This window comes from Arvicola amphibius, chromosome 18 (genome assembly GCF_903992535.2).
Source record: "Arvicola amphibius chromosome 18, mArvAmp1.2, whole genome shotgun sequence".
Classification (NCBI taxonomy): domain Eukaryota; kingdom Metazoa; phylum Chordata; class Mammalia; order Rodentia; family Cricetidae; genus Arvicola; species Arvicola amphibius.
The window spans coordinates 15,610,925-15,629,871 of NC_052064.1; the positions used below are offsets into that span (position 1 = coordinate 15,610,925).

Sequence of the window (18,947 nt, forward strand, 5' to 3'; positions counted from 1 at the left end):
TGGGTCTCATTCCTTCAGCGTGGGTTGGGTCCGGAAAGGCGGGAGAGAGCAGCTTGGCTTCTTCTGTTTCTCATTACCCGGTTCTCTGTGAGGAAAATTTACCTAAGGTGTTAACAACGTAATAGCCTGGTCTTTAGGTTTGTTTGATATCCGCTGACATTCATGTCGCACTCCTCACCTGGGCCAGAAATGCTGCAATTTCATCGGGAAATTTATTTTTCCTCCTTCAGTTTCGCCTCGCCACACCCTTCTTAGGAATTGTAATCCAAGACATTAGCTGATCTAAGCCACATTGTTCCTTCATTTGGAGCTGTGAACAGAAATTCTACAGTGCGTGTGAACTTTTGTTTTTAATGCATGCTTCTCGGGAACTCAGCCATGGTGGATGCGGAGGTCGCAAAGCTGTTTTCATTCATCCCAGTAAATTATACTTTCCTTAGGCAGACTTTAAAGATTACAGTTCAGACAGAATGGATGTGTACTCAAATAGCCATCTTGGTCTTTGCTGCCTTCTAGACAGTTTAGTTTTATCTGTCAGCACTGTATAATCATCATCGAATGTATTATTTTTAAACCATCAAACTTCTTATGTGCCATTTCTATATATAGATGCTTTATGATCTGGCTGGTTAGACAGTGTCCATAAACTTGAATATGTTACTAAACCATCAGCTTAATACAAGTGGACACAGTTCATGTTTTCTTTTACTAGTGGATTATTTTACATAGAGAGCTCAAGAATTTGTATCAGCAGTATTGCCATTCAAAACATATATATATATATATATATATATATATATATATATACATCACAACACCTCATATTTTTAATAATGTGTCAAAAGTACATATTAACATTATGTTCAGGAATTAATACTTAATTGATGGATTTATAAGTGTAGCCTAGAAATGATAAAAATCCAATTAGTCAAATTTTGCTGTCACTATTACACTTATGTGTTCCTCAAAATAAGCCCTTCAAGCAATTGCACATTATGTAAAGTCAAAAACACGTGGTTAACTTTAGAAAGTCAAAACCTTGACACAACTTTAGTACTTCCCGGAAGTGTTCAAAGGTTTTAACTGGCACCGATGGGGGTTGTTGCTATATTTCTGCTTAACAACAACAACCAAAGAGGTAAGAGTTGCCCATTTTGCCAACTAGACCATCAGCCAAAATAAGAACGATGTCTTCTTACATTTTCTATGGAACCATCACCCTTGATAAGAATTCCCATAGAAATATAAGAACGGAATTGTGTCTAAGGCTGAAAGCAAAAAACAGCTACTAACAATGAGCAAGGCCAAGAAGAGATCTTGTCTTGTAACGCCTCATAATTACCTGATATAATCCGGCTCAGAAAAACTAACACCTGCTTGTGCAAAAGTAATATTTGGGTGAAAGGTGATTTCCCATGACAACTGATACCTAAACCTCCACCTCCCATTTGTTCAAAAGTCAATTTCTAAATTTAATTATCTTCCCAGTAGAATATTGAGCTCTTCTGCTTGGTCCAAATCTTCTTCCCATCTGTTGTGCAAATAGAAAGAAAATAACTCTCTGCTTGGGAATCTTTCTCTGATGCTGTGTTCTTTCATCCTTGCATGACAGTCAACAAGACAAATAATATAACCCAGATAATGTGTAAGAGAACCAAATACCTTCCCAGAGCCAGAGATGTTGGTTGTTACTGGCTTCTCAATTCTCTTCTAAGTCGTTTTGTAACAGAAGCAGTAATTCTGCGTTCCATTTCCTCTTTAGAGCAAGCTGGCCAATCGAATCACGGCTTTATATTTTCTACTCTATACAATGTAGGCTTCGTTGGGTGTGATTTGTGGACAGTAAGCTGTTCAGGTCATCTGTCATTTCATTTTCGCCTGACTTGGTTTTCACACGCAACTTTGGCGTTCTGGTTGTAAGCCTGGCCTTTAATCGCTGAGCCATCCCTCCAACCTGTCATATACGAGTCTAACCACCATCCTCTTGATCTTACTGACCAAAAGAAATATGTGATATGTATTCACCACCACCTTGTTAAAGTTGAAGGTATTAATTTTAATGAAAATGTGAAAATGCTTACATATAGACGAATTATAAGCTATCAATAAGCCCTTAAATATTCCAAAAGCCTTTAAAATAAATGAGCATTTTCTTCAAAGCAATGCTGGATTTCTGTCTGGCAAAATGTTACAGTATCATAGGTTATATTTCATTTAGCATTTCCTTAGGTAAAGAAAGAACAAAATACTTTGGAGTCCCAGTGATACCATATGCAGAATGACTTGTGAGTAGTCTTTATAGTACTATCTAATTGGAAACTGTCTAGATAAAAAAAAATTTGTTCACCTAGAGTCATTGCAATCTAAAGCAAATAATTTAAGTTCATTTATAAAAAGGATAGTCAGTTTTAAAATGATTTTTTTTCTCTGCCTAGTCTCTAATGTCTAGGGACTCCTCAAAGTCCAAGAAACTCTTCAGAAAACTAAGCATGATAGCACACATTTTGAATTCTAGCAATCTGGAGGCAGGGGAAGGTAGATCTGTGAGTTCAAGGCCAGCCTGGTTTACAGAAAGAGTTCTAGGCCAGTCAGGGTTTCATAGTCGAAAAAAAAAAAAAAAAAACCCACCAAACAAACAAACATGAAACTTCAGGAAGGCAAAGTTCCAGCGGAATGGTTGATTTGGGTTAGAGAATATCTAGTTTGCCCGAAGTTCTTGTGAAAACTGAATACATAACTAAAGAATGGCATGTAAGTGATTATATTAATGAAATATGCCCAAAGCATTTATACCGAAAGACTGACAGACAATTCTACATTTCTACATATTGCAGTATAGCAGCAGAGGGGAATGAGCAATATATATGTATTTAACTTGTTTTTCTAAGCTCTCTTTGCTTGGTGACTATTTTGAAGTTAATGATTATGAGAACCTAAGAATCAAAAAAATGTTATTAAATGCTGTGTTATTAGTAGAAACGTATCTTATCTCTTGAATTGTTTTGCTTTCTAAATAAAACAATTAACTCTAAGCAATTTAGTGCTTATATGTGATCTAGCAGAATCTGAGGTGCTTTCTGTCTCAGTGACATAAGACATACATTTTGCAAGCTTCATTTAATTGAAAGGTATGCCTTATTTTAATAGCCTTAGACTTAAACAGGCCTGGATTTGAACCTTCACCTCGGCTTCCCTAACTATTAAGCCCATCAACCTTGGCCTTCCTGAATGTAAAACAGGGACATTCTTTTTTCTAGGGTGTGTTGACAGAACTGAAAGAGATCATTAGAAAGAGTTAAGGCAGACTGCCTGACAAGCGCAAAATAACATTCAGCTGATGTAACTTCTCTTTCTTGTCTTCCATTCCCATCTACGCTTTTTTCTTTTTACATCCTGACAATGATGGTTCCATTATTAAACTGGGACTGAGGGTTCATACACTTTCAGGAGCAAAGCATCAAGAACAATGGAATGGAGATCTCAGTTGGCTCCACCTGGGGGCTTCCGGACTTGCTTACTTTTCAAAATTAGTTTTCCTAAACCTGAAGGCCTGCTGTCAGACTTTATGATACCTTATACCAGTTTGAAACATCTTCCATACCGGAATTCGAAGAACTAAAAATAAGCGTCTGATATGGCTGCGTAGATAAAGTAATGACAGGACCACTGTGACCCCAGATTTGGTTTTCCCAGATATGATATAAAAAAAGCGTGAGGTTGCAAGGCTGCTGGGAATAGCTGCACACAGTGGGCAGAGTCAGGATAACTCCGGGAGAGTGACCTAGCTAAACTCTCTGACATTGGTTAACTGCAGGGCCAGCAAGATCCTGCCTCAGGAAGGGCAGAGTAGAGAGCCGTGGTAACATTGTCTGAGGTCAATTCCAGGCCTTCACACACTTCAACAAATGTGTACCTACACACAGGCAAACCGCCGGCCAATGCACATGTAAAAATTAAATTTAAAAAAAAAAGCAAGAAAGATTTTCAAGGAAAATATTATTTCTTATAATAATATCTCATCCATCAGAACCTATTGGAAAATAGTTCATCAAACATTTAATTATCCCTAAATGGAGTCAAAAATAAGGTTATTTAGACCATAAAGGGTTACCCATATAGAAACAAAGTATATGATAAAGTTTTTACTCTTCCATTTTTAAAAAATTTCATCAATGAGGAAAATAGTAAAATTTCATGCTTAGCTGAATTCCCAGAGTCAGACTTTATTCTGATTTTCCAACTTCTCACTGACCCGTTGCTAGGACCCTCCTTTCAGGACTCAGGGCTGAAATACAGACAGCTTTGCATAAGGATGGAAAATGCATTTGTTGTAACGTGAAAATTATATTGTTGCTGTCTTCCTTTTCTTGCCTTCCTTTAGCTAATTAATATGTGCTTGGTTTCCTTTTGTGACCATGCAGACGGAGAACTATACTCTGGAACCGCCGCCGATTTCATGGGCCGAGACTTCGCTATCTTCCGAACCCTGGGGCACCACCATCCTATCAGGACGGAGCAGCATGACTCCCGGTGGCTCAATGGTAGGTTGGATGTGCAAGGAGAAAGGCACGGAACATAACAAAAAGATTTCCCGTTTGCAGGGCATACAGTTACTCCAGATTCAGTAGGCTGTTAGGATAATGGCGATGAGCTCACAACCGTGGGTGTGAGAAAATTGGGAAAACAGAAGAGAAGATTAAAAACTGAGGAAATATTTGCTTTGTGCCAAATGTGAAGGTTCTCAGGAGTCAGCTATGGAAAGAAAGGGTCTTGGCTGAAAGTGCGGAAGGGAGGCCACCACAACAAAGCTCGGGGCAGTAGCTCTTTTCCTCCGTATCTCTGCTCATTGCTTTGAGAGCATCGGGTCTTCCGAGCCTTGACGTCAAAACTGTTTTCCCTGCAAAGTGCCTTATATTTCAGGGCTTTCACGTGACTCTTATTGCTCTCATACAAACAAGCAAACAAAAAACAACCACTACTTCATTTTATAGACAAGGAAATCCTACACCGAATCCTGTATAGTTTTTTTAAGGGGATTTCAGTTTCCCCCAAGTCAAGCACTGGTCTAACTGCTTGAGAAGTAGATGATTTTTTTTTTTGTAATTTGTTCTCATTTTTTTAGTGTTAAAACACTTTAGCATTACATAAAATGTGCAGAATGTGCAAGCTTAAATAAACAAAAGGATTGTCATTTAGATTATAAATCAACCTTATATATCTGCCTGTCAAGCTTGATGATTATTTTCTTTCTTATTGACACAATAATCAAATATTTATTTATAATGATCTCCACGATATTATGAGTGTAGCTTTTATGACATAATTAAAAGTTTGTTATTTCTGCTTTCTCAGTCACATGAAATAACGTTGCCAGTTCCTAATGTCCCGTACTTGGAGTTGCGCGTTGTTCCTCATGCTTCCTTAAGGAGTGTAAGTTTATGGTGGACTTCCTGCAGGATGCCAGACTGTCTTATCCTGAACGTCTGCTCCACCTTTCCTGGGAAGAACTAGCAAAGCCCCTGCATGGCCTCTATATCCATTTGTCTGTTTTTTAAAAAAAAAATTGACACCTGCCTCTGGCACCCAGGGAAACTTCAGGGGAGTGAGGGATCTTTATGACAATTTTGTTTTAGCAGCACCTTGCTTTAGAGTGATAAGACAGACCTCTCATCACCGAAGTCTGCATCTCTTTCCTTCTGTGGCAAGGCTTCTATTGGACTATTCCCTCTTGTGGCTAGGAACAAAGGCACACAACCTGTCTCACGTGGTCGTCCTGTCATTATTTCTTAATTTAATTGCTACTTTTTGTTGATTATTTTGTTGTTAGTATCTTTTAGTGTTTTCTTTGCCATTTATTGTATCGTGGGTGTGTGTGCGTGGGTGGGTGAGGGCGTACATATATCTGTGGAGTCAGGAAACTACTGAAATATTTTCTTCTTCCACCCTGTGAGAGCTGAGAAGCAAACCCAGGCCATCCCCACTTAGCAGAAACCTCAGAAAGCCCCTTTACCCTGAGTCATCTATCCAGCACCCATATTTCCTTTTGCAAAGGTATCTTCCCATGACTTGAAACTTGGATCCATTAACCCATGCAAACTGCTTCTTTTATGTATGCTCAAGTTCATTGTCTATCTGGGATTTTTTTTTTTTTTTTTTTTTTTTTTTTTTCGAGACAGGGTTTCCCTGTAGTTTCTAGAGCCTGTCCTGGAACTAGCTCTTGTAGACCAGGCTGGCCTCGAACTCAGAGATCCGCCTGCCTCTGCCTCTGCCTCCCGAGTGCTGGGATTAAAGGCGTGCGCCACCACCACCCGGCTTGTCTGGGATTCTTGACCTTCAAAATTTTCAGCTCTGTAAACGGATTTCAACTTAACCTTACTCCAGCAGTCTACTCCATGACCCTCTTCGAAGGGCGCTCCTGATTTATCCCTACTTCTCACCCAGCTCCGTCGAACTTGCCCTGCAGGATTTCCCACTGGGCTTTCTCAGCGCAGCAAACACTTCTCGGTGTCCGTTACTTCTTGCTCTCCCTAACTTCTTTAAATTAGGCTTCAGTTGCTGATTGTTGTTTTACATACAGAAAATTATGACTGTGACTTCACAGTCATAAATGGGTATTAGGCATGCAGTCAATGTTTTCTCCCTGTTAGCAGCACAGGAAATATAGTGATGTCTACATACTCTGAGGAGTTGGAAGTCCCAGTGAGGAACAGAGGAGATGAGGAGGCTTTGATGAAAGGGGCATGTTTAAAACTCAAGAGAGAACCAGGGAGAGAACTGTAAATTATCTACCACCAGCTATTCAAGCTAGCATGGTTTGTGGGTGGGGGGTGTGCAAACTTAGTAGGGAAACCCCAGTTTAACATCACTATCTAGTCTGTTCCCAAATGGAAATATTTGTGTGGGAGAGAAAATGTTTGTTTTTTTTTTATTCAGGAACAAAGTGCCTTTGATCTACCAAGACCTCTAGCAATCGTACAGGCTCTCGCTGTCCATGAGAACCCAAATCAGATTAGAAGACGGACAAAGGAGAGTATAGTATCCGTTTCATTTTCATGGCCTTAAGGAAAAAGTCATCAAGCCAAAGCTGCTTTCATGCTGCACACACAAACACACATGTTGACAGCTGGCGCTGAAGAATTCTCACTGTGGGAAAGCAGATCATTGTTCGCAACCCCGTTCTTCATCCCTGAAAATGTGTGGCTCGTTTGAGAATTCAGTTATCAGTCTCTCAGCCCTAAATGTGAGAACTGATTTTTCCCGAATTAACAGAAAGGTTCCAATTGACAGGGTGCAGAAACCAGATTGCTCTGAGTGTGGGGATGCTGGTGTGTTCCAGACAGGGCCAGAGGACTGTGAAACCCAGGCCTTGAGAAATCAGATACCATTTCAAAAAAAAAAAAAAAAATGGAAACATAATGTTTACGTATTCCTGCAAGAAAAGAATGAGTGTGTTTGGGGGCATCAGCATAGACTACAGAATCAACATTATTGCCAAATATAATGTACTGCCTTGTATGACATTTGTCAGGGGTCTTCAGGGCTGTTGAATTAATTTGGGTTCGTGCCTTCATGCATTTCCCCAATTAATCCACTTCTTTGGATGAGCAAATGAATCACTTTTATGTGGTTTTTAATGTTTGCCCACGCTGAAGAAAAACACAAATGCAGTTCTGCGGATTCTATCTTGAATTACCATGACTTTGTAAGTATAGCCTCCCTACTTTAACACTTCTTTTAAAAACCAACACACCTTTATAATAGTGCCCATAAGGTTTTTAGTCCAGTGTGAACAAGAAAGAATTGGAAGAAATCATAAAAAAATCACAATATTTGAAATCTGTGTATGTTTTTACAAATTAGTTTATGACAGCTGTCCTCGTGTTTTAGGATAAACCCTAATTTAAGTTTCCTGGTGATTAAAATAACTTCTCATGTCAGATACATGCAACATGAGTAAAACGTGTTCTAAAAGTCACGCTTTCCCCTTGTGCTTCAAAAACTATCTCAGTAGGGTACAGTTTTAAACTTCAGTTCCAATGTCAGCTTCTAGTAATTTGGAACTCAAGTTAACTTTTTCTGTGTATATCTGTGGTTAGAAAACAAATTTCTGCTGCTCGTAGGGTAATCCTTCCTTAGCATTTGGTGGGCTATCTAGTTACCGTACCCTTTAGCCATTCATTCGAATAGACAGATGACTAGCTCAAATTTAAGTATTATTTTTAGTTGCCGAAGACTGCTCTACACCTTGTTCATGCCCTTGACTAATAGGGAATGCTGTGTGATTTCAACGAAAATCCACCAGCTTCAAAATGACGTTTCTCTTGGACTCGGACTTCTATCTGTGATGGAAAGATAATACTTCCTATAATTAATCTTTAAAACAAGTCAGATAACATACATAAAAAAAAAAAAAAAAAAAAAAAAAAAAAAAAAAAAAAAACCGCGGTGATTCTGAACCTTCCCAGGTGATTTTACACGTTAGCCTGCTCTGTCCTGTAGCGTGCTGCTTTGGCCAGGAAATGCCCGGGAATGTGTAGGGCTCCCTCTGTCAATGGTAATATTAGAGTAAGGGTTGAAGGGCAACCTGGTCCTGGCTTGGGTGCAATGAAACCACATGGATCCTTGAGAGATCCAAGGCCTGGTGCACACAAACAGACCTAATTACATACCCAGAGTGTGAGGCTTTCCCATTCATTGCAGGAAGACCTGTTTTCTCTTAGTGGAATTTCCTAAAAGGATCGCGCCTGTGGATAAACGGGCCCACTTGTTTTCCTTCTCCCCCCCCTTTTTTTTTCTTTCTCTGTAATTGAAATGGTATGCAAGTCATCATTGACTTCCTCTCAGAGCCATTCCAGGATGGCCTGCCCTCGTTGGAATCAGCACAGCTTCCTCTGTGGTCATGTTCTAGGATATTGCACATTCTCTAAAGATTCGAGTTTCTCCACAGGATGCATTCTTAGAAAAATAAAACCAAGAAACATGACTTCAAATAAATGACAAGAGCACAGATTAATATTGGAACCAGAGACCCAGTCTTGAATCGCCTGTGAAACACTTTTAATAAACAGTTTTAATTCTAACATGGTTAAAGGCATAAACTATGTCAGAGGTCCAATTGCATTGTTCTTTAATAAGTAAAGAAGTGAAGAACCTATTTTATGCAATCCCAGAATTTTTCATGGTTTCATTTTGTGTTATTTCAGTGGCTTGAGTAAATGAGTGTATTTCTCTGACCCTTGGAAGAAAGCCTCTGCATCAAGACCACTTCCAGAAGCTGAGCATTCACTTAGTTAAAACAAACAAACAACAACAAACAAACAAAATCCAAAAACAAACAGAGCAAAACAGAGACAACCAATTTGAGGACACTATCCTAAGGAATATTGCCTTAATTCTTGGTCTAGGGTTGGAGCTGTGGGAGCTTCCTCTTTTATGACTGCCTGCCTGTTGGTGTAGGGCTTGTGGAGGTACTTTTTAGACACTCATGTTGTTGAGACTTTATGGGTGTAGCTTCCCTGGCATGTTTAGAAGATGCGATCTCATGGAGACATCCTGTTCCTCAGACTCAGTTTGGGGTGTGAGCTAGTGCTAAATGCATACAAACAAATAACATTGTTATTATTCCAACTGAGCGGGTAGTATTTTTATATTTAGAAATACCCACATAAATTTATAATTGGTGATATATATACATATATATGTATATATATATTAACCTATATATTTCAATGTATGTATATGTTTTTAAAAAGAAGCCAGAGGCCATGAATTTGGAAGAAATGCAGGGCTGGGGGGGGGGGTGACTGGATACCTGGAAAAGGTTAGGAAGAAAGAGAAAGGGGGAAATAATTTAATTTAAAAATTCCATGCAACCAAACCGGACTCTCTGAATGGGGCCAACGGTGGAGGCTGACTGAGAAGCCAAGGACAATGGCGCTGGGCTTTGATTCTTCTGCATGGACGGGCTCTGTGGGAGCCTTCTCAGCTTGGTTGATCACCTTCCTGGACCTGGGGGGAGTTGGGAGGACCTTGGTCTTAACATAGAGTAGGGAACCCTGATGGCTCCTTGGCCTGGAGAGGGAGGGAGGGGGGTATGGGTGGAGGGGAGGGGAGGGAAGGGGGAGGGAGAGGGGAGGAGATGGAAATTTTTAAATATAAAAAAAAAACCATGAAAAAAATTAATTTTAAAGTATTACAGAGACAGCTGGGTAATGGTGGTGTATGCCTTTAATCCTGGCACTCAGGAGGCAGAGGCAGGTGGATCTCTGCGAGTTCGATGTCAACCTAATCTACAAGAGCTAGTTCCAGGATAGGTTCCAAAGCTAAGGAGAAACCCTGCCTCAAAAAAACAAAAATCAAACCAAACAAAAACAAAACAAAACAAAACAAAAAAACCAAGTGTTACAGAGACAGCAAAGTCCCTTTAAAGCCTTTTAAACAACTAAAATTGGCATGAATGTAGTAGCAAAGATTCAGTCCTTTTTAGCTTCTGATTTACATCTACAGAGAATTTCTGTCATAAATTTAGTTGGCATTGTTGGGATGACAGTGTGCAACATCAGAAAGCAAAAATGATGCATTTTTCATACATTATTATTAAACTTAAATAATTAGTAATATTTGTGCCTCATAATCACCTATTATATAGTCTCAAGAATTGATTACCAGAAAATATATCTAATAAATAATAGATATTTCGCAATAATATAATCTGTTTAATAAATAACTATGCACTATAAAATTGTTATAGTATTTAAAGGATGGTAAATTCACCAAAATCACTGAACATGCTTTTCTCTTAAAGAACTAAAACCTACCAAATAGCAACATCACCAAGTTCCCATCACCCAAACTACATTAGTATAAGAAATTTGTTATTTTGAAGCAATTTTGTTTGAATAAATCAATAAGGGTAAATAGTTATTTGCAATAAAACTTAACACATTATCATGAATATGGTAGAAAATGATTTTCTTCATAAAACTTACCCAAATAAAACATTTAAAATATGCCATTTTAATCTTTTGAATGATACTCTAAAAATTACGGTTCTCAAATTTGTTATAATCAGTTTTGAATCACTTCTTGACAAGCTAATAGAGTAATGAGAACAGAAAATAAGGTAAGCAGTGTTATGTTTACGGAAAACACTGAGATTTTTAATTAAAATTGCTTGAAACAAGATGAGGTAATAGCTTAGAAAATTCTTGGAAGCCCATTTTCTTTTCTCGCTCATTCCCCCCCACCCCCCATTTCTCTCCCTCTTGATTTAGCCTCAGTTTGATGAATACTGCTCCTGTCTGTCCCAATTTCCTCTTCCTCTTCACCGCGTTCTGAGCCTGGTGGGCCTCAATAGGGATTTACTGCTGACTCTGTAATCTGGGTCCTCTGTGTGGAGGCAACAGCAAGAGCTTTACCCTGCGAAGGAGAGGCCATGACAATGCCTGTAACCATGGCGCGCTTGGCCTCCCTGACATGGCTCTGAAAGCTTTCCCTCTGTGAGGACAGAAGCCCGCTTGCAAATTGATTAGTTTCTGGCGGCAGCCTGATTGTTGACCCGGGGTTTGTAGAGTGGAAAAACAATCAGATTAGTGTGCGGAGGGTAAAAGACCAGTGCACACTTGCGTGTGGCTTGCTCGGCTATTGAAGCCATGAATGAGGTGAAACAAATTCCCTTCTGAGAAGGCTCGGCAGAGGTTAAGTATGATGAGCCTGGGGGATTAGCGGATCGTAGCCAGAGAAAGCTGAAGGAGGGGAATCGATGCCATTGAATCTGTATGGCGTGGACCGTTTCATAAGAAACAGTTACTAGTTACACTCTAATCGTCGTGAGTATGAGAAATAACTTTACAGTATTATTGAATATTGTATGTAGGCTTGACACAAATGATTTAAGAGTTCAGGAGCATTCAAAGTAGAAGGTATTTATGAGAATCCAGGTGAGCTGATGATATGTCAACGAAAAAAGCTATAAAAGAACCTGCTTTTCAAGGTTGATAAAGTATGTATTTGCCCTACTATTATTTGAAGTATAATCTTTAGGTGTCTTATAAAATTTAATCAGAGAAATAAGTCAAATAAATATTGACTCAAAAGATATATAGATTATGCATTTATTTTTATTCATTTTAGTCCAGACAATTATGCCCACAAATATTATGGGCATGAAAATCTTATAGGCAAATGTTCTAAATAACATGCCTGATAATTGAATTTTATTTTAATCAAAATGTATTATATCTTTTTTTATAATTTCCCTAACATTTTAAACCACATATAACTTCTTTCTCCTAAGAGGAATTATAGGTGTCTCCCTAAATACCATGCTATCTGATAGCTATTTTAACGTCTTAATTTAAAAACACATCTAGGTTTCCTGTCTGCCAGGTCCTCTCTCCTGTAATTTTAGGGCCTCTTTATCATTAAACGTTAATCATTAAAAATCGTCAACTTTGCTATTTTTTGTTGATTTTTATTTTTAACTTTACCACTCTCCCAGTGGGTTTTAAACACTCCACTGTGATTCCTGGGAGCACTTAATGGCGCGTTTGTATTTACCAGAAGGCCTATCATCTGGCTACATAGCTCTGGGTGAGTGAAATAGGAACCTCTTTAATGAAGCTGCCTCATGAGGCTGCAGCAAACTATACCAGTATACGTCAGAGCCCCACTAATTCCCTATAGGAATATGGGAAGAATTTGCTCTGTCTTATATGTACAGATTATATATATATATATATATATATATATATATATATATATATATATTCACACACATGTGTATATTATGTATATATATGTATAGGTATATATATGGTTTAGGAATATCCATGTTGTTTTCTAGGTTAAATAGTCTATGTGGGTACCCAGAAAAGAATGTGGTTCACAAAAACGCTTCAGTAACACACTACTTCTGATAGGCACCAAAGACACCCCTCAGAACCAAAGACAGACTCAGATATCATCGCTTTTCCAGATCTCTCCGGCCATTTTGTTTTGTTTGATAACTACTTTTGCTATATGAAGCAATTCATATGTTAGAGAGCAGTGAATATTATGCCTTAAAAATAAACAATAAAATCAAAGTGTATTTGACAACATTATCAGGTAATCCTTCAAAAAATAACAAAGGATAACCTTAAGAAATTTTGTTTTTCAGATTAATTCTAGTGTGTGCAATATGCTCACTACTTAACTGCCCTATGTGGTTTTTTTTTTTTTTTTTTTTTTTTTTGTTTTTGTTTTTGTTTTTGTTTTTCGAGACAGGGTTTCTCTGTAGCTTTGGAGCCTGTCCTGGAACTAGCTCTTGTAGACCAGGCTGGTCTCGAACTCACAGAGATCCGCCTGCCTCTGCCTCCCGAGTGCTGGGATTAAAGGCGTGCGCCACCGCCGCCCGGCTGCCCTATGTGTTTTAACATAGTCTAGTATGAAGACAGTGACGGCATGATTACTCTAGGGAAACTATCTTTTCTGCTTCCACATAGCTCAGCTTTTAGATTTTTACACAAGGAGAGAGCCATCCAGAAGCCTTGGCGTGTTGGTAAGACATCGGGAGCTTCTCATGATGCTGTTTTATTTGTGCCATGGATGAGCAAGTCAGGCATAAACTATGCTCAAATGCCCCTTTCTTCCTTAAAACAAGCAACAAAAAGGACCCTCATTTCTATAACATGGAGGTTGTGGATGAATTAGTTTACATAATGTATTTGGAAAAGTGACTATGGTCACCAAACACAAATAAAAACGACAAAATTCAGTTGATGTTAGTTAGTTTCAGGAAACTTGGGAACATTTTGCGGACTAAAAAATATCTACATACAACAAGCCATCTTGAATGTGTTCAGGCTTCGCCGTGAACTGCGTGTTTCAAGGAAAACAGGGGAAGTGACTTAAACCATTTCCTCAGACTGAGTCTGTAAGATTTATTTTAATGACGCCCACACATTCTGATGAAAATCAACTGACCACTCTTTACCTCCCAAGGAAAAAACCTTGAAGTTGCTTTCCTGCCAAGACTGCTAAGGAATGTTTGTGTATGTTAGGTGTTCTTACAAGGGACAGTTCACCATATAATGTGGGAGTAGCCATCTGACTAAATGAATTAGGCAAGCCTTTCTTTCTCCCAAGTTCTAAGCAATACACTGATTATCCCATGGAGCTTTTGTATCAGACATATGTGTTGCATTTGAAATTGCATACGTTTGATATTATGATTATTTATAATGTATTAAAAACAAAGATATCCCTCTGAATATGAATTATAACTTCATAGAGTAATTTAATAAATTAAAAGGGCACAGTGTTCTTCATTAGAAGCAGAGTCTTCATTATTTAGCGTGATGGTTTGTTAAATCATAACTGTTTGGTGGTTTAATGTAGGCTGACAGCATAAGGGATCCATCAAAACTGTGCCTCTTCAATATGTGTATAAATTTGTCTACATTCATGTAAGCCAAACACGCTTTTTTTTGTTCATTTAATGACTAATTATAAAGGATTCTAGGGCTTCCACATCAAAGAGAGCTGTCCCTTTTATATATCCATAAAATTCTGACAAGAATGTGTACAGAAAATTAGTGACAGCAAGTTATGTTTTCTCTTGGGTTCCACACCGCCTCTCTAGCTTACCATATAAAACTATTTAAATTACGCAGTTTAGTTTTCAGCTTGTGTGCTGTTCTAGGAACCATTCGGACATCAGTGGACTCTGGTGTCATTTGTCTATAAGTTAAGCAGTTCCAAGGCTGATATCTAGCTGAAGTCAAACTTCCATGGAGTTAGAGCAACCAGAGTAAGAAAAAAAATGAACACGTTATACCTTTCTGCTAAAAGACAGAACACACAACACATGACAATGACTAGACAAAGGGATTTATGGCCCAAGTCCTTAATTTTAACACCTAGGAGGTAGAGGCATGTAGAATTCTTGATGCTGAGTTATGTAGAATTCTTGATGCTGAGTTAGGAACCTGCCTGATCTTCCTAGCTAGTTCTATTCTCTCTCTCTCTCTCTCTCTCTCTCTCTCTCTCTCTCTCTCTCTCTCTCTCTCTCTCTCTCTCTCTCTCTCTCTCTCTGTGTGTGTGTGTGTGTGTGTGTGTATGGGGGTATGCGGGTGTGGATATGTTGTGTGTGTGCACGAGTGTATGAAGATGGAAAATAAAATATGCTGATTATCACAAAACCTTACTTTGACTAAATTAAAGGAAAATCTAATTACAATAACAATTCCCTGCCGGGCGGTGGTGACACACACCTTTAATCCCAGCACTCGGGAGGCAGAGGCAGGAGGATCTCTGAGTTCGAGGCCAGCCTGGTCTACAAGAGCTAGTTCCAGGACAGGCTCTAGAAACTACAGGGAAACCCTGTCTCAAAAAACCAAAAAATAAATAAATAAATAAATAAATAAATAATAAAAAAAATAACAATTCCCATTATTGAAAATTTTACAAGGTTAGGATGGATCAACAAGATAATTGATCAATTACATAATAATTTGATCAGTTACTGTTGTTTTTGCTGTCACCATATCAAATATTTTAACTGAGGAAAAATCAATATACTAGCAAAATAGTGCTATCTGTCAAGAAAAGTCTACTGTACGGTCTTCCTGTTGTTTTATTCCTCTTTATTTCCCTTTAAAGAGTCAAGGAAAAATATAATATCACACCTTTCAGAGTTTATGTAAAGGTGAATAAAGGCCACTTTGACAAAGCAATGGGTATGTAAATAATTAAAAGTATAGTATGATTGTCCTGCGTGAGCCTCAGATAATTACCTAATCAGAACTCTTAAACACTGAAATTTTACTACTTATTTCAATAGTAGTTGCTAGCTTTTATTTCCTTCCTTGTTCAGGTGATAGTAATGCCCATGTGTAGGGCATTGCACATTGTTTGGAGTGAGGGATACAGCAAAGGAAACAGAGGAAACATTGTGAGGATGCTGTATTCTGTGTAGGACACTGTCAGGATGCTGTATTCTGTATAGTACACTGTCAGGATGCTGTAGTCATATAGTACACTGTCAGGATGCTGTATTCTGTATAGTACACTGTCAGGATGCTGTAGTCATATAGTACACTGTCAGGATGCTGTATTCTGTATAGTACACTGTCAGGATGCTGTAGTCATATAGTACACTGTCAGGATGCTGTATTCTGTATAGTACACTGTCAGGATGCTGTAGTCATATAGTACACTGTCAGGATGCTGTATTCTGTATAGTACACTGTCAGGATGCTGTAGTCATATAGTACACTGTCAGGATGCTGTATTCTGTATAGTACACTGTCAGGATGCTGTAGTCATATAGTACACTGTCAGGATGCTGTATTCTGTGTAGTGCATTGTCAGGATGCTGTATTCGGTGTAGTACATTTTCATCATTTGTAGTGATGCTCATCAGGAAAATCAAAAGGCAAATAAGCCAACACATGGAGGAATGACAGATTTGGACCGCAGTGGTCCTTGTTAGTGATTTTATTATATGGGTTTTATATAAAATTTGCTGCTGTTCTATTTATTGGTCTTATCAAAAACGAGGCATAATATTCTAAATTTAAAGTGTTATCAAGTCTACTTACTAAAGGATATTCAGATACTGACAACAAAAGAAACATTCTCCTTCAAATATTTTTTTTCTCCTGGTGTTGGGATTGAACCCAAGGCCAAATGATTGCTACACAGGCACTCTACCACTGAGCTACAACCCCTTCCTGGGATAACTTTTAACATGGTGATAGAAACTGATAAGTCAGTACTTTTCCAATAACTTGGGATGGTTAAACGGTCTCTAGCATGTGGAAATATAAGAAAAAAAAGTTTCTTTTTTTATTTTATTGATTTGATTAGGCTCTACAGTTTTCTCTGCTCCCCTCCCTGCCTTTCACCTCCCCTTCAGCCCTCTCCCATGGTCCCCATGCTCCCAAAATACTCAGGAGATCTTGTCTTTTTCTACTTCCCATGCAGATTAGACCCATGTAGGACTCTCTTAGGGTCCTCATTGTTGTCTAGGTTCTCTGGGTTTGTGATTTGTAGGCTGATTTTCTTTGCTTTAGGTTTTAAAACCACTTATGAGTGAGTACATGTGATAATTGTCTATCTGGGTCTGGGTTACCTCACTTAATATGATGTTTCCTAGATCCATCCATTGGCCTACAAATTTCAAGATACCATTATTTTTTTCTGTTGTGTGGTACCCCATTGTATAAATGTACCACATTTTCCTTATCCATTCTTTGGTCAAGGGCATTTAGGTTGTTTCCAGGTTCTGGCTATGACAAACAATGCTGCTATGAACATAGTGGAACACATATCCTTGTGGTAGAATTGAGTACCCTTTGGATATATACCCAAAAGTGGTATTTCTGGGTCTTGAGGAAGGTTATTTTCTAATTTTCTGAGAAATCACCACACTGACATCCAAAGGAGCTATACCGGCTTGCAATTCCACCAGCAATGTGGAAGTGTTTCCTTTACCCCACAACCTCTCCAGCGTAAGTTGTCATCAGTGTTTTTGATCTTGGCCATTTTTACAGGTATAAGATAGAATCTCAGAATTGTTTTGATTTGAATATCTCTGATGACTAAGAATGTTGAGCATTTCCTTAAGTGTCTTTCAGCCACTTTAGATTCCTCTGTTGAGAGTTCTCTGTTTAGATCTGTACTCCATTTTTTATTGGATTATTTATTTCTAATGACATCCCAGTGCTGTATTGAAAAAACAATCTAAAACCAAAACCAAAACAAAGCAAAAAGAGTGAAGAAAGAGAATGAGAGAGGTTAAGAAATAATAATGCTTAATGGATCAGAACAATTTCCTAATAACATTTACTTCTTATACAACCAACTATAAGAAACATATCATCAAAACAAAATGTACATTCTCAAAAGTTGAAATAAATACCAGTGAACTATGATATAAAGTCTTCTGAAGATTTAACCTCTAGATTTGTCATGTACATTAGGCTTTATACACACTTAAGGATTTTTTCCCACAGGGACAGTGAAATTTTATTGGGACAAGTCTTAATTCCCAAGGCTACTGAGATTGTTATTTTATAACTGGACATATGGTTGTCAGCAAAAAAAAAAAAAAAACAATTAAGATACTATGTAATATGATATTTTAGAGGTAAAAGAATTGCATTATTAATAGGAAGTTAAGAACAGATATTTTGGTAGTGATTAACCTATCCATTTCAATTACTGTTTATCAATTTTTAATGAGTGTCTTCAGTTTCTTGAAACCCTTCGACAGTATTTCTGATTAGCTGTATATCATTAGGTTTATCACTGTAATGATTAGCGTGGGCTATTTTCCTCAATTCCTTTCCCTATTGTTCTTTTCTGTATTGTTCTAAAATGTCTGGTTCTTCCCATAGTTGTTATTAATGTTATAAATAGGTTATAAAATTGATTTTTATAAATGAATCTCCATATTTTTAAGCACCAGTTTGCTACTCTGGGTGACTTGTATTTTCTGCATGCAGTGTGCACCCACAAGGGACTAAGGCTATAAGAAGAAGCAAAGTTGAGTAGGAGAAACCCAGCCTTCTAAGATGACATACACAGAAAGTGAGGAACCCTAGAAGTACTTAGCACTTATCTGAGGTCATAGGCATGTGTTTCCAAAAGGCCTTTGTACCTAAAAGACACTGTTGGCTCATAAAGTAAAGGAGATTATTTCTTAATGAAACAATTATTATTTGGTTTTCAGGTTCTCAAGTGAACATCAGAAACACAAACTAAAGTTTAACCATCATATAGTGCAAGGGTGTGCTGCTATGCACAAGGTACACACGTGTCCAACTAGTCTTAGAAAGTGTGTGTAAGAGATAGCTTCAGATGAGGAGAAACTATAAATTGTAAATTGGTTTAAGTTTAAAGAAAATATGGGAATCAGCTAGAATCAGTGAAACTGCAGGTAATATGACTATATACTTTAG

General features: G+C 38.0%; 1 protein-coding gene across 1 annotated transcript in view; it reads left to right on the forward strand.

Annotated features, from left to right (window-relative positions):
• Positions 1-18,947, forward strand: part of Sema3a (semaphorin 3A) — a 200,370-nt gene that overhangs the window by 120,135 nt on the left and 61,288 nt on the right. The window contains exon 6 of the mRNA XM_038315387.1: positions 4,422-4,541. Within this exon, the coding sequence (XP_038171315.1) occupies positions 4,422-4,541 (120 nt within the window). The remainder of the gene's footprint in view (positions 1-4,421; positions 4,542-18,947) is intronic.